Here is a 25,571-nt window from a genome sequence, read left to right as displayed (position 1 = left end):
TGATTCCTGAGCTATTGGAGTGCTGGTTTGTATCTGCAGTGTGTGTCAGTACTGAGCTGCGCACATCGCGTTTCACAGTGTGCTGCATGCAGAACGCATTCACTCCCTGAAGGGATCGGCTGGGGTTTCATATTTCATCTCCCTTGTATGCTACACCCGGATTCCAGTCGCTTTCTGGCTTCAGTGCTGGATGTACCCGGAGCACAGGTCCTTCCTCATATCTAGCAGTGAGAGACAATTCAAGGGAGGAGATCATGAAGACATCAATTTTATTTTTGCTTTGCCTCTTGGCTTTCCCAGGCTTTTCCCAGGGCAGGGTTGTCAGAGTGGATGAACCTGGCTTTGCTGAATGCAATGGATTCTTTTACAGAGAAACCCCCCCAGAAGGATTTACCGAGCCTTTCCATGTGAAAATCTGTCAGCGGTACAATAAAGAGCCTCGCTTTGCAACGCTCTACAGCACGGAAGACAAAACCCCTCTCTATTCTGCTTTTAAATACACAAAACCAGCCCAAAGTAGAGAAGAGAGCTGGTTGGTGGAACCACAGGTAAGTCAGCTTTTCAAATGATGGCAAAGCAAAGATTCTCAGGGGGCCTGAGGGTTAAGGGTTAAGTTACTCTGTGCTGTGACGGTTGGGATTTTGTGGGGGCAACGAAGCTGAAAAATCCTTCTGGATATTCATTTATTAAAAATAGTTCTTATTCATGTGCTGGGTGGTGGACAGACACATGACTCCTTGCCCTTTCCTGTCTGTCCTTCTGTCTAACTAGTACTCTGCACAGAGTCATTTGTGAAATCAAGCCATGACAAGGGATAATAGGGTTAAAATTTCAGTTACAGGTTTAAGTTTGTTTTGTCCCCAGTGTGACTCTGCAGCTGATAAGAGAGGGCTTTAGCTCCACTACACTGGAATAAAACAGACATCTGCGGTTTACCCAGTTGAGGCTGTGGGTATGTCTGTTGTAGATACGGTGTGGCTGGAGAGAGGGGTGGCTTATCCAATCCAGGAATATGAAGGTTTTCAGGCAAGTCAGGAATTTAGACTAAAAAACTGTTCCTGAATTGTCAGTCGCTCTTGTCTATCCTGATGTTTGCCTTGAAGTTAAGCTGATTTCCTGATGTTGTTATAGCACAGGGGTCATCCTTAACTGCCTCATTGCCTCAGAGAGCTAAAGACCTTCACTTTAATATTTGCAGTAGTCAGGGTTATGTAAGGAGTAAGTATAGGGAAGACTTGGTGACGCATGTATGTAGCCAACACTGGCATGGTTTACCCTCAATAATGATGTATATTATTTGTATGACAGTAACACCTAGAGGCTTCTGAGACCAGCGCCCTATTGTACAAGGTGCTGTACATGCATATAGGAAAAGAGTTATACTCTAAAGAGACAAAGACATTTGCTATTATTCTCAGTGTATGGGTGGCGTGTTGAGACAGGGAGGGAATGACATGGCTGAGCCAAGGTCACACAGGGAGAGCTGGAAGTGACTGCAGATATCTTGAAGCCCAGGCTTAGCCATGAACCCATCCTTCCTTGCTGCCACTGCTGGGGTTTTAATTTCTGGCTCTACCAGAAGCCCATTTATCTGTCATTTCTTTAATTTACACAGATGCCTATTGAAGGTGGTTGTTTGCTATTTAGAACAGAGCGAGGGCTTTTTAAAGGCTTTACAATTACTCAGCTGAAGAACCGTTATGAATTTTTAATAGATCCTTTTTAATCAAGGACTTCAGCAAAGGAACATCTGCCACTTGCATCACCTAGGTAGCTCTACACAATGCCAAGGGAGGAGGCCCTTGCCAGTGGCTGAGCCCCTCTGTCACACAATGCCTAGTGTTCCCACTGTCACTTCTCCCTGTGACAAACCCTCCTACAGCTCCCATCAGAGCCAAAGGCCCATCTTTCAGGTGCCAGAGCCGCCCACATGTCCCATTGAAAAGCCCTTCCTATCTGATACTCCACCCAACTGCCAAGCCCTCTTACACCTCCACCCAGTAGCAAGGGCTCTCTCAATCCAGTTTATTCACTGCCCAACCTCTTCCTTATAAGAAGCCCCAGTGGCCTAGCTTCCTGAGCACCCACTGCTCTCTCCCCCTCTCAGCTGCTAAAATTTCCTTGTCACAGTCTTTAGATTTCCTGCTTCAAAAATCAGGTCACTTTCTCTAGTGCTTCTCCCTTGGCCCCTCTTATTTTACCAGCCATGACTGCAGATTTCTGAGAAAGTGCTGCAGTGAAGAAACCACTGCATCCCTCAGCACTGTGCACTGAACTGTTTGAGACTGATTCACTGCACTCCACTCGTAGTTGCTGTGACTTTGTGCCAGTGTTGTGTCATTAGCTGCCATGGAATTGTTCAGGATTTACATCAGTGTCTGGGAGAGCAGAATCCAGCCCCACTGAGCCCTGGCTCACACTGGTGAGTGATGAACTGAGAGCCTTGGATTCCCCTTCCCTGGGCCAATCTCCTGGGAAATGTCCTAGATAAAAAAACACTTTGCAATTGCTCTAACAAGATTGCTTTGCCTGCATTTAAACGATACTCTTCTTGCTTGTGCTTCTTTGTTCTGAGTTTTCAGCCTCAACACATTCCTTAAAAGAATTTAATGTCCTGATTGAAATGACTGTCCCCTTTAAACACAAATATTAGCCCTTGATATAGAAAAGGCCACCAACATCCTGCAACCAGCATGCAGCCTAATAAAACAGCAGGGATTTCCAGGCAAAAAAAGCCTTATCTACAGAAAATATTTTTTTTAATGCAGACCACATTGATCATTGACATTAGTCAGAGCTGTGTCTGAGTAGGGATCACCATACTGTGCCCTAAAGGCCAGAAGCAATTCTCATGGTACTTTTTATTTAAGCACTTACTTGTTAGTCATGGGATGAATTGTGCTTGCAGCTACTCTATACTAAAGCATCTGGATATTTTAGAGATCCTGTGCTCTGCCTGTCTGTTTCATGACCACTATATATTTTGTGTTTCTGATTGCAGGATCTTTGGGATAGACCCTGTCATTTACTATGTGTCATGTCCATTTACCACAAGTACAATACCTAACACAAGAGGCCACCAAAATATGCTGACTTACCCACAGAGGGACAGAGTTGCAAGAATGTTAAGTTGCAAAGTCCAATGCACAACAGAGAGAAAATGCAAGAATTTAAGTTACCCGCTCAACCTTGTTTCATCCCATGCCCATTTATGCATGTGCATTACAGTATGGGCTTTAAGTACAAGATCACAGGCTGTTTCCCACTTTACAACTACCATACCAAAGGAATCCCCTTCAACAACCACTGAGATACAGCAGCTTTGTGGTGGAAGATACAACTGTTTAATATCTGTATAGAAATCATATAACAGGGAGTGGAGAAAAATGCCTGTGACATTTGATTGCATAAACCTGTGAGAAATTGGTTATTAGAATCACAATACAGGAGACTCCATTTTCCTCAATCCCACCTCTCTTACCAGCAATAAACAAGCATGAGCAAAGCAATCAGCTGCATGAGGTGTGCAAGGGAGGAAGCCAAGATGAATAATGATGAGATATTGCATCTGTTATAAGCTGTTCATATCAAAGTCAAGTCAAATCATTTGCTTTAAGGGAATCTTTGCACTGTGTACTGCCATGCAGCACATCCAAGAAAATAATGCCATCAGTTTTCCTCTGAATAACATTGTGACTGAGAACTGCGAAGTCAAATACGCTGAGAATGACAGTTAGGCATACATGCATGCTGTCAGGTGTGCTTTGTGCAGACATGCATACTCATGTACACATGAGTTGACACACACACAAACATACTGGCATAGTGAAAAATTGCACAACTTCATTATGCTCTGTGGAGTGACTAAGGGCTAGCGAATGTTATTTCATAATAGAGCATGCTGTAACTTGAAAGCGCACTTGTCTTATATAATGTCTACTTCTTCTGGAATGTATACATAAGAAATATTTGCCAAAAGCTGCAGAGAGGTTCTAACAGGATGCAAAATAAAAGGAATACCAGCATTGTCCATGACTGGCTGGCTGGGTGAGGTGTAACTATGCAGCATTTTTAACAAGGTTTAACAGGAAAGGTGGTCTAATTGTCAGGGCCTCATCCTGGGAGGAGAGAGGCAGGGCATGCTTGTTCTCTGGAGCAGAGAGCCCAGCCCAGGGCTGCAAAGCATGCTGGGATGCTGGGGGACTCTAGTTTAACTTAAACCAGGAAGGGGTCCAGGACAGACATTGCATAAACCATTTTGACCCAAATCAGTTAAGTCTGATACTACATTCAACCAGGTTTATCTTAAACCAGTTTCAACCATTTTGAAACTGGTTTATGTGCACTGAACTTATGTTCTGTTACAGGTTTAAACCAGTTTCTGATCACTTAAATCGATTTATGTGTAATGTCTGTCCCTAGCCTTGAAGGCAGAACCAGAACTAGTTTGACTCCAACTCACTTGCATAACTGTGCAGTGCACATGCAGAGCAGCATAGGTTTTTCCCTGGTTGGTGGAAGGCTGCCCTGGACTCTGGCCCTTTCCTGAGTAGCATTGCCTGCCCTAAAGCCAATGCACTGTTCCCTGCCTTCTTTTGCTTGCCTCTCTGGGTAACAATACACCCACAGGGTTGTTGTAAAGATAAAGACTAATGACTGAGAAGCACTCCGACACTATGGGATGTGAGGCCAGGCACATAACATAGGTATGGGCAGAGCTGTCCCTTGTGGGGGGTGCGAATCAGGGCAACAGTCCTAGGCCCTGCACTTTGGGGAGCCCCGCAGACAGTGCTGTACAGGCCCCACAGACAGAGCCATTGGCACGTGCCAAGGGTGCCACCATGCCGCACAACCACTGCGTGCCACTGGCTTTGCACTCTGGTCACTTGCCACGCCCCCTGCACAGGCCCCACACAGGCTGATATGCCCTGGGCCCCCCATGCCCCTGGGGTCAGCTCTGAGTATGGGTGTCAGCACTCAACAAGTGCAGCTTTATATTGACTGCAGAGGTTTCTGCAGCAGTGTAGAGTTAAAGATAGCTTCTACCTAAGCTTGAAATGATACTGGAATCAGTCTATGGGGGTTCTGTTAAGGAAGGCTGGGAAGGTGGAGATGAAGAGCACTTACATGACAAGAACTTGTTGCAGTGCAAAGTAGAGAGGTAGGATACCAAACTTACAATGGTGGGAGATGGTGAGAAAAGAGTCCTTGGTGTTGCCACCTGTTCCACACATTACCTGCTTCTGTTAGATGAACATATGGACAACTTTTCACAAGGCCTCCTTACCTGGAGCCTGCATTGTTTGAAAATTACCCTGTTTCCACATGCAAAATCCTGAAGTTGCAATTACACAATAGATAGCTTATGGGAAGATGGGAATATAGATGCCCAGTTATTTGATATGTTGTTGTGGGGTTTTGCTTGCTTAAAATCCACGTGCCACATGCTCTGTATAAGATGCAGTTACTGTTAGGTTATCAAACGTGGTGAACTTAGTGTTGTATCTTTATCTTTCACGCATATATAAAATTCGACCCAGGCAGATATCACTGTACACAAGTCAGTGAAGATGCCTGTCCAAGACCATAGCTACAGTCAAAGCAAGCAGGTTGTTAGGATGCACAAAGAATGGGATGAAGAAAAATACAGAAAATATTAAACTGTCATGATGTGGTATGGCTTCATCTGGAACAATGTGTGCAGTACTGGGTTCAACCCCTCTCCAGAAGGGTATTATAATATTAGCAGAGGCTTTGAAAATGGCAAAGAAATGATTGACAGCATGGAAAATGTACATAAAGAGAGATGGAAGAGATAGGTGTTGTTTACCTTGCTGACATTGAGTAAGCGGGAACGTGATAAAAATATGTAAAATATGAATGGTGTGGAGAAGGCAGGCTAAGGACTGCTGGGGCATGTTATCAGAGTGAAAGGTAGAAAATTCAAAACTGAGAAAAGAAAATACTTTTTGCACCCAGCTTGCAGTTAGACTGTGGCACTTACTGCCACATGAAGTCAAAGAGCTAAAGAATTTAGCCAAGAATCAAGGAAGAAATATGTGGCTATCTGTTAACAAGTGTAACCCCTCTCAGGAAGGGGTGCAGGTATGTAGCAGTGGTGACTTAGTTTCCACAACAGTACCTCACTTTAACAGGAGGATTCAAACAAGTATGATTTATTTACACCCATAGGCAGCAGAATGGTAAACTGTAACCCATAATGGAAACCAAATACAAAATCACCCCTTTTAACAGTGCAACTTTTAAACCCCAACTCCAAACAGCTCCACAAGGACCCTTGGGGCAAGGATCTTCACTTTGTGCACAGCCCAAGCTGTCCCAGCTCTTTCACCGCTCTGCAGGCATGCTAACCACACTAACCTCTACAGCTTTTTAAGAACAACTCAGGTCAAGTTCAGTAGCGGCTGCCAATTTCTCTCTCCATTTTGGGTCTCCTCTGTGGAGAAGTCAATCTTCTCCCGGCTGTACTCAGACCAGGCTCCTCCATAATCTCCCTAGGGACCTCTCTCTTTCAGTGGTTCTTGGAGCATATCAGGGAGCAAGGTCTATCCGTTACTCAATGCACACTAGCTCCAGGCCAGCGTATCTATGCTCTGGGGTGACCTTTTCCCATGCTGTGGGAACTCTATGGTCACTTCTATATACCCTCTACCTGGATGAGTGACTTCCTATCCCCCGCAACATTAGTTTCCCCAGTGGGAGTAGCTTCTGTTGCTGTAAATGCTTCTTACAGAAGGAGGAATAAATCAAGGTTATCTGTGAGCCATTATGCAGCAAGACTTTGCCTTATACCCCATTGATCACCATTGGCACTAGGGTGGTGGGTCCTGGTAAACCAAGTGGGCAGCTAGTTTGAGGCAAGGCTTCCAGTATGGTGCTAGCGGAGCAGTTTATAATGTGGGTCTCAGTTGGCTCCATTACTGCAGCCCATTTTCATTTCCTAGCCTTGACTTCCCAGTAGCAGTGAGTTGCTGATGTACCAGATGTGCATTTGGGATACTTCTACAGACTCAAGAGTTGGCCCTCCTTCCTCCAGTTGTCATAAATTATCAGTCTATTGCACCCCAGCCTGGATGATTTCCACTTGGCGTCCAAGGTGGTGCAGCTCTTTCTTCCCTTTGTAGTGGATGGGGTGGACCCAATTTCAGCAACAGAGCTGCTACTTCCTCTTGCAAGTGCCGGATAGTGTCTTGAGTGGGGTCAAGTGGTGGGCTCTCTGTCTTTATTACAGTAGCCTGACTAGTCTCTCTGTGTCCCCTCAGCCCAAGTTCATACTGGCATGTATGATCATGCATGCCTGGCATGTTCCTTTTCATAGACCTAGGAGCAACTGAGGGTACAATGGAGGAGCTTTCAATCTTTCCCTCAACCACAAGTGCAGAGGGACCAAATTACTTGGGTGTTTTGCCTTGGTTACTTGTCGGAGACATGCCAGTTCCACCCCCTCAGGTGACACCAGAATAGTCAGTTGAAGTAGTCAAAGATAACCTCCAGCTGGGAAGGGATATAATACTTCACACTTCTAAATTCAAAGTTTAGGAATAAGCCTGAGACCTTCCCTGGGTTCAGAGTACCTCATACCTCCTTCCACAGGGTTTCTTGCATTCTGCACTGAAGGACTTGGTGTTAGTCACTTTTGGATCCTAGGCTAGACAGACCATGGGTCTGCTCCAGCCTGGCAATGTTGATACTCTTATATGAAATTCTTAGAGCTTAACTAAATTAAACATTTAAGCAGTGATAGACACCCAAATGAAACGTGTATGAGGGGCTAACACCACAAACTGACATAAACATCATGCCCAAATACATCCATCTCAGTACGAAAAACATAGGATCAAGAAGGCTGCTTGATTGTGATTCAGTCCAAAATTTAGCCTCTGCTCTTTGTATTTCTGAAGGAAAGACATACAAAGTATCAAGAAGGCATGACTGATGAGCAGACAGAGATGCAGGATCTTAAGACAGACCACATCTTCCACCCTTCTCTATCCTGTGAGTTGATCCTCACATTGCTTATTAACCCCCTGCTCTCTGCCCTACCTTATGCTTACCCCTGTGCAGATCTGTTCTCAGCTACATGTAAGGCTCCAGGCAGGAACATCTCAACTCAGCGTTCCTAATGCTGGAATTATTATGGTAGGAATTAAGATGGTAGCAATTATTATGCCTGTGTTGTGCAGAAGGTTGGACCATGGTAATGGTTTCTTCGGGCCTTAAATTGGTTAATCTAACAGGTCTAACAACTCTTATTCTGAAATGCCACAGGGAAAATGGAAAAGAAAAACTGCATTAATCTTATCCATGGAGCTGTGATTAGCTGTGACTCCACTTCCACAACTATTCTGAATATAACATCAGACAATGCAGCAAGACAACTTGTATCTAGTAACTTCTCTCCCTTGTATTTCAGATAGATGATGCTGAAAGTGACTTGGATGAAATGAAGCATGAAGCTGATATTGGTGGCTCAGTGAACAACCTTGGAGCAAACCAAGCCCTGGCCTCAGACTATGCAGACTCTGGTTATGAGAGAGGGCAGCTAAACCCCAGTTCCCTCAATGAAGATGATTTCCAGATAGCTACCTACACACTAACGAATGCTGTCCCCATGACCCCATCTGCAAGCAAAAACTGGCATAGGGATGTCAAGAATATAATAGAGCAAGCTTTGGCCCCACACTGTGAAAATAAAGATAGCCTGTATCTTATTGCAGGCTCTGTTCCTTCCAAAGTCAGAGTTAAAGACAAGATTTCGGTCCCACAACTTCTCTGGCTGGCAGCATGCTGCAGTGCTCCAGAGACGTGGTCGGTGGGGTTAGTGAAACAAATGAATGATGAAAGTCACATGGAAGAGCTAGCCATAGGAGAACTGGAGAAGCAGTTTCCAACAGAAGTTAATTTGTTTAAGAGCAACTGTGGGGAAGGAAAGCAAAGCCAGGGGAAAATAGAGGCCATATTGCAAACCATAAACCAGCTCCAGTCCACAGAGCCAATATTGCCAGCTGTGACCACTTTTGGCTACTCAGCCAGCACACCTGGTCCAGACCAGACAGCTGAAGAGGAGCAGGGAGAAGGAAGCCTGCTAAAAAGAGTTGCTGGCCTCATTGCTCTCCCTTTCACCAAGCTTTTGAGAATTGTTTTCTCCATTGTTAGGGAGGTGGTGAGATACACTTTTTATTTTCTGTGGTATGTTGTCAAGCAGTTCAGCAACATCATAGTGGGAGGATTCTCCAGCCTATGGAACGGAGCGATGTCCTACATCAAAGAAATCAGTCTGGTGCTGCTGAATATTCCCAGAGATATGGGTCAGGTTGCAGCCAATATCATCAAGGGCTTTGCTCAGATAGTCTATCACGTAGTGAGCCTCACCTGCAGAATTCTGAGCATCCCTGTTAGGCTTTTCTTCCATATTGCTTCTTTTCCCTATTATACACTTGGTGCCATTCCTGTTGTCATCAAAGACATCGCTGTTGGAATTGGCAGCACTTTCTCGTTGATCATTGATGCCACAGCTGCCCTCTTGAGTGGTTCTACTTCTCTGGCTACTCACATAGTCAAAAGGATTATCCCTAAAGTCTCTTCTGATGACTGATAGGTAGAGAAACCAGAACTGTGAAGATGCACGATGAAAGAAGAGTTGGGCAATGCTTTACCATATGTGGCCAAATGCTGTCAATTCTTTTTGGGTATTTATTGTAGTGACATTAATAATAAGGAACCAAATGGGTGTAATGGGGGTGGGGCTGGCCATGTAACTCCAAAAGGGGATGCCATGGCACATTAAGTACCACTTATTGTAAAGTGTTCAGGTTTTTGACTGGGGTGACAAATCCAGTGACTGCCATGAGACACACTCTGAATGTGGTACCAAGATATTTCATCACTACTAAGATAAAAAAATGCTGATGGCTGTTTACTGGCAGTGATGCCAGGACTCAGCAGAACCACGTGCCTGGTGGTGAGGGGAGATAAGGGAAACATTACATTTGCAAAGGCCTTTCTAAAAACAGGAGGAGGGAAGGAGGCTATGTTGTTAATAACCTTACATGTAGGTTATTGACTCAGGAAGAAAAACCATGGGACTGAATTCTGCCTTAGTTGCATCGTTGGTTTCATTGGGGTAATAAGGCAGAATTTGCTCCAGCAAGTTTAGCTTGTTGCTCTCAATCTGTACCTTTTTATGAATACTGAGATGGTATGTACCTCCAAGTATGCCTATACAGAGCAATGCCATGCCTGCAGAGATACCCCAGCTAGCTCAGCATGAGCTTACTCAGGTACTGGCAGCAGTTATGGCCATGTTAGCATGGCTCTCTGCCTGGGCTAATAGAATTTACATCTTGGCTGGGCTAAATAGTCTGAGCAGAGCTCTGCACTAATGTCACTATACTGCTTCTAGTACCCCAGTTAGCATGTTCTGCGTCAGCTCAGGTATCTCTACACAACACTGTAATGCTGTGTAGACAAACCCTCAATGAAAGAAAATCAGAGTTGCCAGTTCCTCTGCTTGGTGAAAGCATAATTACCACTCCCTTCTAACTGCACTTTTTGCTCACCACTGCAACCAAACAAGACTTTATTTAGTAGAGGCATGATCCAAAGCCTAGTGAAGTGAATCAGAGTCTTTGGATCACACCCTCTAGCACAGTCAAAGCCTGTAATTGCCTCTAATTAGAGTTGAAAGTCTTCACAATACATACCACAGTGCTGGCTCCTCTGAAAATTTCTGGAAGATGGGATAGATTTTGGAGATGGGAAAGATTTTGCTACCCTAATTAATACTGAGCAATACCTCACTTTGCTGGGATCCCCACTGTTTACAGTGAGGCTGCCTGCAGAATAAGGTATGAACAGCCTGAGCAAGGGTGGGAGAATCTGGCTCTAAGAAAGTTTGATGCCACCTACCAAGACTGTCTCTCTCTCTTGTGTTACATCCATATGGAAGTACCCCTTATCTGAGGAGCCCGGCCCATATGTGGGCTCTTGAGGTTGGTGGGGAAAGTTACTTCAGTCAAGCTGGAAATGCTGTACAACATCGCTCCAGCAGATTTTGGGAATTGGCAGCTTACACCAAGTTAGCAAGGCTGATGCAGACAGTGCTGCCAAACCCACAGGTACAAAAGGCCCAGGGCTGAGGAGGCCCCTGCAGGGACAGGAGCTGCAAGGCAGTCCACCTGATACAATCATGCTTGTATGATTGTAATTGCCACAACAGTACATGATGTGGTGCATTACTTGTTTGATGCCAAGAGAACTCTGCGGTCAAGCCCCTGGGGATCTGGATGTCTCATTATCACAGCTCTGGCCTCCCCTCCTCCTGTCTACAGGAAATAGCTATTTGCTTTGCTTTTATCCTACTCCCCCATGTTTAGCCATTTGCTTTGCTTCTATCCTACTCCTCCCAGAGACACAGTCCCTGATCTCCCTGGCCTCACTAGAAATGCCCTGGCATGGCACAGAAGTTCATCATAGGAAGGTCACTTACTGAATCAGGGAAATGACAAAGTCTTTAAGGGGGTGTCACAGATTAGTTCAACCCAGACCTCTGCTGAAGGCTGCCAGGCTCTAAAATACACAGGAAAAATAAAAGAAAGACAAACAAAAATACGGAGACGGGGCACTGCCTGCCCACTAAACTGGAGGTCCTTTCAGCTCAGACTTCCCCTCCCTTTGGCCAGGTGCTGGGGGAAAGAACTCTGATTTCCCTTGTGAGGCACCCGTGGTGCCTGCATCGGCCTTTTCTTCTGCTGATTCTTTCTCCAAGCTTACCGGTGCCTTGGGCAGTTGCATGAGAGCCTGGCACTGACCCAGGCCTTAGGTTCTAGCAATGGGATAAAGAAACTGACTGGTTCAAATCCAGCCCAGCTTACTAGGGACTGAAAGTTGTCAGCTGTGTTTGGTCTCTGTGGAACGTATCACAATCTCTCAGGCCGACTCTCAGGGAGCACGTGTTCTCATCAGATAACGCTGTAGACAAGCTCAGCAGCAGAGAGGCCATGGGATGAACTGGGCTTGGAGAACAATGCATCCTCATTCCTCTAGAGGCGGTCTGTCCCAGACAGGGTACTAGCTTGGTGGAGCAATAAGGCAGTTCATCTGATTCGGTGGTGACCAACCTTTTTGATAAGCATGCCACAAGTTAAGTCCAAAGCATGAGACAGTGTCTCTCTAATAATAAACCAAATGGAATTAATTAAGTGATTAAAATGAAACACCAACACACACACACACACACACACATACACACACATATATATATATATAACAGTGTTTCACTTTAATTATGGAAAAATGTGGATTTGGGGTGTGTTTTTTTAAACTGAAAATTGGGGATTTTTTTTAATCAGAGAAAACCAGGATCCCTGATAATCAGCCACCACCATTGCCCAGGGCTGCTGAATCTTGTTGCCACCAGGATGTGACAGCTATTCGGCCATGCCTGCCACTGCAGCTCTCATGGGGCCAAAGCCTCAAGCCAGCACTGATCCACCTCCCATGTTAATCCCTACCCCTGTCTGAGTGCTGCCCTGGTTCCCAATGCTAGCTTCCTCTAACTTGGCACCCAGGGCTTGCCTGCCAAACATACCAGCATGCTGCAGGCTGACCACCATTGACATGGTTGATGGAGAAATAGAGGACTCTCATTTGTCTGTCTAGCGAGCAGCACTGAATACAATGCTCTCTTTAAAGACATAGAAGGTCAAGACTTTAGTTTATACATTAATCAAAAGAATATGGTTCTTATCAAATTATTTCAATGATCCTTTTAATATTATTCTTCTACATGGAAACTGTCAGTTTATATGGATGAAATGTAGCAAGTGTTAAGGACATTAGTCTCAACAGATGTACATCTCCCCATCTCCCATTACTGATTCTGCAAGCATAACACTCACTAGAAGTTCTTTCAAACAAAAAGTTGAGCCCTTGTTTGGCTGTAATGTATTTTCCCCCTTTGTGTTTCCTCCTTCAAGGTACTTCTACAGTGTAGTCAGATTGAACCACATATATGTCTATCCAAACTAGATGTAATCCAGGTGGCTCAGGTAATGAAAGCAGTGAAGACATGATGATATGGGGGCTTCAGCTTGGGTAAACTCCCAGTATAGCCATGTACATTCTGTGTGGAAGTCTATGCTGCCATGTCTTCCTGGTGATTGTTACTCGAGCTTACTAGATTAGGATAGCAGGCTAGCTGCCTACCTGTGCTGTACTCACGACTCCTGATGGCAGCACAGACCTACTCTTACATTAAATGGGGTTGCCTCCCCAGTGGATATGGCCTGGTACACAGCAATATTATTAAAATTAGTTTAACACCGCTAAACCCAGCCCCTAGTCCTACTGGCCATCTTATTATTCTGCATGTCCAAGCTGGCTATAATGGATTTACCAAAAGCACTGAGCAATTTTTGCAGATTAGCAACATTCCCCTGTAAACTAACTGTTGTTTAATATTATCCTTGTCTGGGCATGACTTATGGAGCGTGACTTTACTTTATTCCTAGAACTGTATGGTTTTAACAAAATAAAAGTGTCTTTTTTCAAAAGAAATCTGTGTGTTATACTGCTGTGAATCATTATGAATGAGATTACTAAAACAATTCTTAATGCCCTGACAAATCAAGAAAAATGACACTGGTATAGCAGTAATTTAGTACTATCCAGGATCTGGTGTTCTTTGTGTTTTGTAATTTTGCAGCACTTTTCAGTTGAAGAGCTCAGAATGTTTTATAGAAATTAGTTTGCTAAATCTCACAATGTACTTGTGAAATAGATAATGAATTATCAGAAAGGATGGAACTCATATTAGTATACATAGAGAGAACATTTTACCTATTAGAAATGCAGATAATACCTCTGGGATGAAACATGGCAACTATTTCTGGCAAAGCAACTTTATATTAGGACAGGGTTTTTTTTAATCAAATGCAAAGTGGGATAGAAAAGTGTGCCAGGTTATGTCTACTCATATGTTATAAAAGTCCACAAGATAAAGAGAAGTTTCTGGCTACATAAAAATATCACAACACTGAAAATAAAATTGAGATATTCATAATTGTTTCTTTAGCCACTCAGCTGTATCCAGGTCACCAGCATGTAAGTCTGGTAAGTCCTTGGATACCCTCACAGCAGAAATGACCTTCTCCTGTATATCTTTCATTTTCAATTAAGACAGGTTGAAAAAACTAAAGGAAACAACTGAAATTACACAGGAAATATAGAAAAGCAGGAGTCAATTACCCAAGTAACTGATTAGAATGCTATAGTTAGCAGCTCAAGTCTTGCCCAGAAATACAATGCTCTCTTTAAAGACATAGAAGGTCAAGACTTTAGTTTTGTCTCTCAGCTGAAAGACAGCAAAATGCCACGTAAAACCATTTTGGGGCCTTGACTCTAGTTCTGATACAAAAGAAATAATGCACTACATCGGTACTGCTCCCTATAGCATCAGAGTTTTCTTGGAAAGTCTCCTATACAAATACTGACCCAACCCTTGCTTGCTTAACTTTAGAGCTTCTAGCAGATAACAAAGTGAAGTGCTATGGGAGATATTTAAATGCTCACCAACCTTCCTTGAGAGTCAGCATCTGTGCCTTTGAAAACCTCTGCTGGGGTGGCTGGGCTTAGTTATGGGTTCTTTAAAGCACATAGCAGTCTAAGTTCCTTCTCTATTTGAGTAAATTTAGCATCTGTGAAAGGTGCTTGTTGGACAAGAATGAACAACACAGTAGAGCAGTGGGGCCAGCCTTTTTTGTAGGTAGGCCACAAATTAAGTACCACACATGCCTTGAGTGCTACTCCAATCTCCTTCCCCTGCCCGATTTGCTTCTCTGCTTTCTGCTCTCTGCCCCTGCATGATCTGCTGTTTTCATTTCTGCTGTCTGCGCTATCTGCCACTGTGCTGCCTGGCCCCTCCCTGATCTGCCATGTACCCCACACAGAGGCTGCTTGTGCCGCACATGCCACAGGTTGTTGGGCAACCCTGTACTAGGGCATGCTCCATCTTTAGTACTACATATGTGCTAGTTTATGTCTTTGGAAGATTTACAAATGTTGCTCAAAGTCATTCCTGCTGTGGCAAGGTTAAACAAATTGGAGCTTCCTCTGCCATTGTGGGCACTACTGCCACCTCCACTCTTCTCCCCAGGAGTTTCTGTTATGGTGGAAATCCATGACTGAATCATTATTGGATCCCAAGGACTCCAAGTACTGTGCTCAGTCCAGTGTTGTCCACTGGGCGGGGTGGAGGAAACTAGGTATTTTATCCTGGCCTGGCTGACCGATGGGGTTTTTTAATGGGTTGTGAATGGCTCTCTCATGAAACTGACCAATATTCCTTTTGATGTTAAAATCATAAGAAGCCTATATATACGACTTACTTAAAATGCAGAAACATAACTAAACCCAGCCCCGATTCTAAATCCAGCAGTCACAAAGAGGTATGTGGGCATCCAGGCAAGAGAGAAACCCAACTTAAGAATTAGTCCAGAGGCCAAAAATGTCTGTGGGTAGCACTGTTCAACCCATGAATCCACACCTCACTTGCAGCTGCCCCGTCTAAAGATAAGCATCTCTCCACCGGGCTGCAACTATTTCCTTAGCATTCCTCACAGGGACAACTGGCTGCTCAAATTCAGAATAGTTTCAGTCACAAGTTCTCAGGCTGGCTGAGTCTGTGAAAAAAAATAAAAATAAAAAAGGATAGAAAAAGAAATACAAGTGTAACTAGTTTGACCAGAAAGGATTGCCTGAGAGCATAACGTACAAGGTGTGTCTGCAGTGCACAGGATACACAAGATGCTGATGTTGCATGTTCAACACAGAGGTTTAGTGGAGCTGTTTGTCCGTTCAAGCAAATTTACTTCTCTGGATTTACAAATGTATCTCTAGTCCTAGGTACTACCCATCCTGGATTTCAGTGAAGTTGCCACTTTTGGCTAAACAAAGACCAATGGAATTTCCCTCATTCTTAATATTAGGAATTTTCCTATTTGTGTTTTTCTGTCAAAATGTTGATTTTCATGGTAAGGTGCCATTTTTGACAAAACCTTTGGCCCCCTCTACATGTGCAGGTAAAGACATGATGGGATCTAATGCATGGTCCACACAGTTGCACATTAGATCCCATCGTGCCTTATTACTGGTACAGGGGGAGCCCGATCCTGGGCTTCCCCTGTACCAGCAAGAAGCAAGCTCCTATGCCTGGAAGTCCCACACACCCCAGCTGAGGGGCTCCCAGCCATGGGGGTGCCAGCAGTTGTGGGACTTGCAGCCCTGGCTGAGCAAGGTGCACCCCTGTGGCTGGGAGCCCACACCTGACAGGGCTCCCAGCCACAGGGAAGACCCTGTTACATGTGCAAGTTAAAGCTTGATAGCAACCAGCAATAAAGTTAGTGCACATTTTCAAGGTCTAATTTGCTAGCTGGCTGGAGCTTTTCACTGTGTGATAAGTACTTTACACGCGTAGCTGGTCTCAAGGTAACTGAGCAGTTAACCTGTTAATTGCATGATACCTGTAACCTATAGAGGGGGCCTTTGATTGGGAAAGTTTCTCTGGTCTAGGATGGACTTTCTGATCTAACAGGACTGAAGGAAGAGTGACTCCCTCTGAAACATATCACAGTCCAGTGGTTAGGGCGCTGGGGATGTGGGAGATTCAAGTCCATACTCTGATTCCAGCCCAATCTTGAACCTGGGCATCCTGCCTGCCAGATGAGCGACTGAGCTGAGCTATTGCCAGTTCTTCCTTCTGTTTTTCCTTCTTTCGTATTTTGTGAGAGGTCCCAATTTGTCCCAGTTTCATCTCAGTATGGACCGGGAACACTGTTTAAATTATAAATCTTCATCATGGGGCAAGAAAACCATATTCTGTCCAGTCCCAGTTAGGGCTGTCAGTCAAAGGCCTTTCTGCTCACTGACAATCTGGTCCTAAATTTTGCTTCAAGATTTGTGGATTCTGCAGCCCTCTGGCCTACCAGACTTCAGGAGTTCCATTTTAATTAATATGCGTCTGTTTTAACCAATTAAATAGGGAAACAAAGAGAACAAAACAGCAGATACCACTGGGTTATTTCTCTTGATATTAACTCACAGGTTTTACCTCGTTTGCCCAAATATTTGCTTCATCTAACCTGCCAGAGGCAAAGTGAAAGCTCTGGTACTAAGGTAGGGTGGCAAATGATGCTTGGGCTAGAAATGTCAGTTTGCTCAGTTCTCAATATAGTGGGTAGTTTTCTACTCTGAGATAGAAACTTCTTAGGAATATTTCCCATGTGTTTTCAGGCTTAGGTGAGCCACTGACTCAAGTAGGCGTTGTTGATAAGCTCCCACTTGGGGGAAGGAATGCTGGCAGTGATCCTGATCTGACATTCGCCAACACAGAGGAATAGAAGGAGCCTTATGAAAGGCTGTATACAAAGCAAAGACTCTAAAGTCCACGTGAGATTTTCCCATCAAGATGGCCTAAGTTCTTTTTGCAATACAGTGACTTCGTGTTATAAGTATTTGGCTGTAGGTTATCAAAAGCTACTAAAGCCATGCAATTCAAATGAGTTGCATGTTTTATTACCAGTATCATTTGTAGCTACAACATCATTGAGTACATGGGCGACTGGTAGAGGGTACACGGGGGTGCACGTGCCCCCCTGACGGGGCCGGTGGCCCACCTGATGGCTGACACTTATGCTGTTGGTAGGACTGGTGCCCCCCCTGACAGGGTTAGCGGCTTCTGCGGGTGCCCCCCACCAGGTTCAGGAGGCAGCAGTCACTCATGATTGTGTACTTCTATAATCCCTTCTAGCCAAAGGTCCAAAACATATTTTACCAGTGGTTAATATGCATGTTCCCCTGCAAGGGAGTATGTATGGTGATGCCTGTTGGAGTGAGGAACAGACAGGTTAGTGACCTCCTCAGGATCACACAGAAATTCTCTGAAAAACCTGGGGGTGGAACTTAGATCTTCTTAGCCCAGTCACATGCTTCTGCCACCAACAAATCCTCATTAAATGCTGAAACTGGAGTCATCAAATCTCAAGCATCAAATCTCATAACTGTTTGTAGCTATTTTCTGGTCATGATAATACACTGGTGCTAGCAACAGTGGAAGCACTAGTGTGACTCAATTCACATGTCTCTCCTTGTGTCCTGAACTTTGCCATGCAGGTTTGTAGGCATAATTTGTTTTTCTGCATTGTTTCAAAGCCCATACATAGAGCTATGGCCCAAATGGCATTCAGGCAAAATGGTTCCTCCTGTTCCAAACTATTTAGATGTGCAGGGTCTTCAATGAACTTATCTCTGGCTTTCCCATTCTGTCCAGCCAATGCCAGCTATGGCAATCTGTGTGATGCAAACAGAACTACACCAGTTTTAGTTACTGTTAATGCTCAGAAATGTTTCTTTTCAGCAAATCAAGAGAGGTGAAGAGCAGGGCCCGTGCTTCCGAGAACCACTAGAATACCAAACTCGGCTCCCTTTGAAATCAGTGGTAGAATGCCTTGGTCTTCAGCAAGAGCAGTGGGATATAGCCCTTCCTGTAACCAGGGCCTGTATGTAAGTAAGCACTTTATAGTTTATCTTAATGAGAAACTGCTGCCTTTTTCATGCATAAAACTGCTGCCTTAATGATTTTTTGCCTTCTTCTCCTATTTCCTTGCAATCTCCTAACAACGGAGAGTTCATTCAGTTTCTGGGGCCTGCTCCCACACAGCCAGTCTTGAGAGACAAGAGTGGAAGGCAGTGAAAGGGAGACCCTTTCAGACTGAGGACTGCTGCCCTCTAGACTTTCCCTAGGAGGAGGAGTCAGGAGGGGACTCCACACTTCACTTCAGTGCCCACATCAGAGTGGGTGAAAGCAAGTAGCAGTTTCTGAACTTCCCACCCTTTGGGGTGTGTGTGTCTCTCTCCTCTTGCTTTGCTCTTCTGTTGCTTACTAGAGAAAGAGGACAGCCAGAGAGAATTCACTTAGCCTGGAGAGACAAAGAGCTAGGAAACAATAACTTAAGATGGTTGATGGAGGCAGAGGCTTAGGACACTGTGGGAGCATCTACACATGCACATTACTGCACAGTAACCAAAATTACTGCACAGTACGGACACGCGTCTACGCGTGCACATCCATACTGTGCAGTAAATATGGTGACTTACTCTGATTTGAGTGTAAATTTAATACCTGCATTAGGCAGATATCAAATTTATGCCCGATTAGTGCATTAGTGCGCAGTAACATGTAGACGCCTTACTGCACAGTAACACTGTGTGTGTGGACTGACTTGGGACTAACTTCTAGAGTTACTTACTTTATTTACTGTGCAGTAAATTTAAGATGGCATAAATGCACATATAGACATGCCCTGTTTGTATCTATTCCTCTACAAAGAGCACAGGGGATGTAGAAAAGAAAGGTTTGAATCTAACAAATTCAGATTCTGTAGCCCATGACCAATCACCATGTCCCATTCTTCCCTCCTACTGAAAACTGCTCATGGTGAAGCGATGGCACATTCTGAGATCACACAAGCTTGTATTCAAATGTCTGTATAAACAAGAGCAGACACATGACAAGAACATAATCCTTGGATTGTATAGTAATCACAGCAGTAACCCAGGCACAGAGTTAATTTGTATTAAACAGCATCTACTGTCTCCTAGAAAAATATCCAGCCAGCCATTTCAGTTCTGCTCTTTGTTTTCAGAGGTTGTTCTCAGCTGCCTCACTGCAGTGTTGACTGGAATTATTTGAATTCTGTGCACAGCTCTTTTTAAAAAGTACTACCAAGGCTAGGTCAGTCTGAAAACGAACTTACCTGAAAACAGAGTTCTGTTCTGAACAGCTCATTTTAGGAAGACAATTTGCACTTGCTAGTTGTTCTTGTTTTCAAAAAGGGTCTGGATGCTCACTTAGATGAAGGCAGACAAGGTTCCCTGGGTGAATTTGATATCTTTTATTAGACCAACGCAAATGGTTGGAGAATAGTTATTAAGCAAGCTTTCGGGTTCAAAAACCCTTCGTCAGGCTAAGGAAGCTGCAGCAGTTGGTGTGTGCTCTTCCTGGATGGGATGAAAAGTAAAGAAGCCCGGGGCTGGGCTGGGCTGGGCTGGGGAGTCAGTTGCCAGGCAGATTATAATGTATCAAAAATCCAATGTCTATGTTTAGTCCCTGATCTCTAGTATCCAGCAGGTTGATGAAATGGAGCTCATAGGCTCGTCTCTGGGAAGTGTTGTGTAACTTTCCCTTGAGGATCAGGACTGAGAGACTGGAGAGAGAGTGGCCCTCCTGTGAGAAATGTGCCCCCACCAGTAATTGGGTGTTTCTGTCTTTGATGGATTTCCGGTGTGCGTTCATTCTGGTGCGCAGTTGTTGTCTGGTCTCTCCTACATATCTTCCACCAGGGCATTTGGTGCATTGGATGAGGTATATTACATTTCTGGAGGTGCAGCTGTAAGATCCTGGGATGCTGATGGCTCTGTTGTGGGGTGTAGTAATAGTGGGGGTGGTGGAGATGTGTTGGCAGGTTTTGCATTTCTTGTCATGGCATGGTCTGGATCCTTTTGGTGTGTTCTGGGCTTGAGGAAGTTTGCTTCTGGTGATGAGGTTGGCGAGGTTCGGTGCTTGTCTGAAGGCTAGGATGGGTGGCTCTGGGAAGATCTTTTTAAGAATAGGGTCTTTTTCTAATATGGGTTGCAATTTTTTGAGGATTTTCTGTACAGGTTCAAGGGATGGGTGATACGTCATAATCAGCGGTGTGCGATTTGTGGGTGTTTTTCTTCTGTACTGCAGCAGTTCTTCACGTGGTATCCAGGTGGCTCTTTCAAATGTGCGATCTATCTCTCTGGAGGAGTGTCCTTGTTGGGTGAAAGTCTTTTTAAGATTGGTGAGGTGGCAATCCCGGGTGTTCTCTTCAGTACAGATGCGGTGGTATCTGAGGGCTTGGCTGTATATCACAGCTTTTTTGGTGTGTTTTGGGTGATTGCTGGTTCTGTGCAGATTTCATAGATTTCATAGACATTAGGGCTGGAAGGGACCTCGGAAGATCATTGAGTCCAGCCCCCCGCCCAAAGGGCAGGAAGTCAGCTGGGGTCATAGGATCCCAGCAAGATAAGCATCCAGTTTGCTCTTGAAGGTGTTCAAGGTAGGCGCTTGAACCACCTCCGGTGGCAGGCTGTTCCAGACCTTGGGGGCTCGGACAGTAAAGAAATTCTTCCTTATGTCCAGCCTGAAACGGTCTTGTAGTAGTTTATGACCATTCGACCTAGGCGTCATCCCTTGGGGCGCTCTGGTGAACAATATGTATGTTGGAGATATGTATGTTGGTCTGTGGGTTTCTTGTATACTGTGGTCTGTATTTTACCCTTCTGGATACTGATCCTTGTGTCTAAAAAGGGGATGTTGGTGCTGGAGTATTCTAAAGAAAGTCAGATGGAGGGATGGTGACTGTTGAATTTCTGGTGGAACTCAATCAGAGATTGCAGGTTCTCACTCCAAATGATGAAGATGTCATCGATGTATCTTAGGTATAGTAAGGGTTTGATGGTGCAGTTCTTGAGGAAGTCGTCTTCCAGGTGGCTCATAAAAAGGTTGGCATACTGTGGGGCCATTTTAGTGCCCATAGCTGTTCCCATCATCCGGAGAAAGTGTTGATTATTAAAAGTGAAATTCTTGTGTGTGAGGATGAAGTGTATAAGGTCAGTAATATCTTTGGGTCTGTATTCTGGGTTGTAATCTTGTTCCTGTAGATATGTAAGGCAGGCATGGATGCCATCCTGGTGTGGGATGTTGGTGTATAGGCTGGTAACGTCCATGGTGGCTAGGAGTGTGTTGCTGGGAAGGTGGTCTGTTTTTAAGTTTCCGTAGCAAGTCTGTAGTGTCTTGGACAAAACTTGCTCTGTGGGTGACAAGCGGTTTTAGGATGGATTCAAGAAAACCTGATATTTCCTCAGTTAGGGTCCCATGGTTGGATATGATAGGTCTGCCAGGGTTCCCTTGTTTGTGGATTTTAGGGAGCATGTAAAAAGTCCCCGGGTTAGGTAGCGGGGGGATCAAGGTCTGTAGTTTTTCTTGTAATCTTGGTGGAAATGATTTGATGGTATTGTTGAGTTTTTTGGTGAAAAGGGGAGTAGGATCTTCTTGTAGTTCTTTGTAGGAGGTGGTGTCAGAGAGCTGTCTGTTGGCTTCCTTTATGTAATCCTCACGGTTTATGATGACTAAGGCTCCTCCTTTATCTGCTGGTTTTATTACTATTTGGTGGTTAGATCTTAGAGATTCTATGGCCTTTTTCTCTGGTAGACAGAGGTGGTTATCGTGGTATGTGTTGCTGATTATTTCATTGTTCATTCTTTCCCTGAAGTAGTCAATGTAGCGGTCAAGGTTAGGGTTTCGTCCACTGTGAGGTGTCCAATCTGATGGTTTTTTGGGCTTTTTGGCATTGATCCTTTCTTGAACGTCCTTATAGGCTCGGCACTGCTATGTTGGCTAGCACTATGGAAGAAAGAGACTTGGGGGTCATCATTGACCACAAGATGAACATGAGCCTGCAGTGCGATGCTGCGGCTAGTAAAGCGACCAAAACACTGGCTTGCATCCATAGATGCTTCTCAGGCAAATCCTGGGACGTCATTCTCCCCCTGTACTCGGCCTTAGTGAGGCCGCAGCTGGAGTACTGTGTCCAGTTTTGGGCTCCACAATTCAAAAAGGATGTGGAGAAGCTTGAGAGAGTCCAGAGAAGAGCCACGCGCATGATCAGAGGTCAGGGAAGCAGACCCTACGATGACATGCTCAGCTGGGATGGGCTTCACCTGTCCCCCAAAGGTAAGCATGTGTTTTCTTCTAGGTTGGCGGATCTCCTCCGGCGGGCTTTAAACTAGGCTCGTCGGGGGGAGGGGAGTACGAGGGCAGGGGAAGCTGTGGACCACCAAACCATGTGGCACCCACAAGGACAGCCCAGCCTGAAGAAGGAGAACATTGGGAACCTGAAAGCCATGGGGAGGCCAGCACTACAGAACAGGTAAGAAACAAGAAGGTAAGAAACAATGAGCCCCATGGGACTTGGAGCGGGGGGGCAGCAAAGGCACCAGTCGCAGGGCTCAAGTGCCTATATACTAATGCTAGGAGCATGGGGAACAAGCAGGATGAACTAGCGCTCCTGCTTCCACTAAACACCTATGACTTAGTGGGGCTAACAGAGACCTGGTGGGATTCATCCCATGACTGGGCAGTACATATTGAGGGCTATAGATTGTATAGAAAGGACAGGTCGGGGAAGAAAGGTGGGGGGGTTGCACTTTATGTCAGTGAGCAATACACATCGACCCTCATCAAGACAGAATCCGAGGTTGAGGAAGTAGAAGGATTGTGGGTTAGGCTACATGGGGGGCAAGGAGAAAGGGATTTGGTGGTAGGGGTCTGTTACAGACCCCCACACCAAGGGGAAGAAATAGATGCGGGGCTCCTGAGGCAACTCTCGGAGACCATAAAAGCTAAAGAGGCGGTAGTCATGGGGGACCTAAACTACCCGGACATCTGCTGGGAGACGCAGACAGCAAGGTCCCATCGCTCACGCAGGTTTCTAACCTGTGTACAGGACCTCCACCTGACACAGGAGGTGTATGGTCCCACTAGGGGGAATGCCATACTGGATCTGGTATTGGCAACGGGAGATGACATGATAGGGGACCTCCAGATTGGTAGCTATCTGGGAGACAGTGATCACCTTATAATAGAATTCAACATAAGACGGCGAGTGGGTAAGGTAACTAGTAGGGTGAAAGTGCTAGACTTTAGGAAAGCTGATCTCAATGCACTCAGGCGATTAGTCAAGGACGCACTGCAGAGTAGGAGTTTTGAAGGGATGGGAGCCCAAGAAGGGTGGCTGTGCCTAAAGGAAACGATCCTTCGGGCACAAAGCAAGACGATCCCCCAGCGAGGCAAAAGAGGGAAAGGGGCCAGGAGGCTTCCATGGCTGACCAGAGAAATCCAGGGCAGCCTAAGGGCCAAAAGGGGAGCACATAAAAAGTGGAAACAGGGTGAGATCACTAAAGATGAATATACCTCCTCTGCTTGTGCTTGTAGGGAGGCAGTTAGGCGGGCCAAAGCTACCATGGAGCTGAGGATGGCAACCCAAGTAAAAGACAACAAGAAATTGTTTTTTAGATATATAGGGAGTAAAAGGAAGGCCCAGGGAGGAATAGGACCTCTGCTAAATGGGCAGAAACAATTGGTGACAGACAGGGGGGACAAGGCTGAACTCCTCAACGAGTTCTTTGCCTCAGTGTTCCTAAGTGAGGGGCACGACAAGTCTCTCACTGGGGTTGTAGAGAGGCAGCAGCAAGGCGCCAGACTACCATACATAGATCCTGAGGTGGTGCAGAGTCACTTGGAAGAACTGGATGCCTTTAAGTCGGCAGGCCCGGATGGGCTCCATCTGAGGGTGCTGAAGGCACTGGCCGACATCATTGCAGAGCCACTGGCGGGAATATTCGAACGCTCGTGGCGCACGGGCCAAGTCCCAGAAGACTGGAAAAGGGCTAACTTGGTCCCCATTTTCAAAAAGGGGAGGAAGGAGGACCCGGGCAACTATAGGCCGGTCAGTCTCACCTCCATCCTTGGTAAAGTATTTGAAAAAATTATCAAGGCTCACATTTGTGAGAGCCCGGCAGGGCAAATTATGCTGAGGGGAAACCAGCATGGGTTTGTGGCGGGCAGATCGTGCCTGACCAACCTAGTCTCTTTCTATGACCAGGTTACGAAACGCCTGGACACAGGAGGAGGGGTGGATGTCGTATACTTAGACTTCAGGAAGGCCTTCGATACGGTATCCCACCCTATACTGGTGAACAAGTTAAGAGGCTGTGACTTGGATGACTGCACAGTCCGGTGGGTGGCGAATTGGCTAGAGGGTCGCACCCAAAGAGTCGTGGTAGATGGGTCGGTCTCAACCTGGAAGGGTGTGGGCAGTGGGGTCCCGCAGGGTTCGGTCCTTGGACCGATACTCTTTAATGTCTTCATCAGCGACTTGGACGAGGGAGTGAAATGTACTCTGTCCAAGTTTGCGGATGACACAAAGCTATGGGGAGAAGTGGACACGCCGGAGGGCAGGGAACAGCTGCAGGCAGACCTGGATAGGTTGGACAAGTGGGCAGAAAACAACAGGATGCAGTTCAACAAGGAGAAATGCAAAGTGCTGCACCTAGGGAGGAAAAATGTCCAGCACACCTACAGCCTAGGGAATGACCTGCTGGGTGGCACAGAGGTGGAAAGGGATCTTGGAGTCCTAGTGGACTCCAAGATGAACATGAGCCGGCAGTGTGACGAAGCCATCAGAAAAGCCAATGGCACTTTATCGTGCATCAGCAGATGCATGACAAATAGGTCCAGGGAGGTGATACTTCCCCTCTATAGGGCGTTGGTCAGACCGCAGTTGGAGTACTGCGTGCAATTCTGGGCGCCACACTTCAAGAAGGATGCGGATAACCTGGAGAGGGTACAGCGAAGGGCAACTCGTATGGTCAAGGGCCTGCAGACCAACCCCTACGAGGAGAGACTAGAG

The 25,571-nt window shown here is 45.5% G+C and overlaps 1 protein-coding gene and 1 long non-coding RNA gene across 2 annotated transcripts; one reads left to right on the top strand and one right to left on the bottom strand.

The window, feature by feature from the left end:
- On the top strand, nucleotides 1-13,578 carry ENDOD1 (endonuclease domain containing 1). Its single transcript, XM_019483646.2, has 2 exons — nucleotides 1-548; nucleotides 8,435-13,578. The coding sequence occupies exons 1-2, from the start codon at nucleotides 255-257 to the stop codon at nucleotides 9,614-9,616; spliced, it is 1,476 nt and encodes a 491-aa protein (XP_019339191.1). The 5' UTR covers nucleotides 1-254; the 3' UTR covers nucleotides 9,617-13,578.
- LOC132248180 (uncharacterized) lies at nucleotides 12,963-21,134 on the bottom strand. The gene is made up of 2 exons (XR_009459437.1): nucleotides 19,833-21,134; nucleotides 12,963-15,701 (listed from the first exon to the last, which is right to left on the bottom strand). It is a non-coding gene; the product is annotated as an uncharacterized LOC132248180 (long non-coding RNA).
- Between the last annotated feature and the right edge of the window lie 4,437 nt (nucleotides 21,135-25,571).

Source organism: Alligator mississippiensis, chromosome 1 (assembly GCF_030867095.1).
Source record: "Alligator mississippiensis isolate rAllMis1 chromosome 1, rAllMis1, whole genome shotgun sequence".
In the NCBI taxonomy this organism is placed as follows: domain Eukaryota; kingdom Metazoa; phylum Chordata; order Crocodylia; family Alligatoridae; genus Alligator; species Alligator mississippiensis.
This window is presented reverse-complemented; position numbering and strand designations above follow the sequence as displayed.

Excerpts from the sequence above, each read along its gene's own strand:
- ENDOD1 (XM_019483646.2), top strand. The coding sequence starts at position 255 with ATGAAGACATCAATTTTATTTTTGCTTTGCCTCTTGGCTTTCCCAGGC. Across the intron at positions 549-8,434 it reads GCTGGTTGGTGGAACCACAG|ATAGATGATGCTGAAAGTGA; the intron begins GTAAGTCAGCTT and ends CTTGTATTTCAG.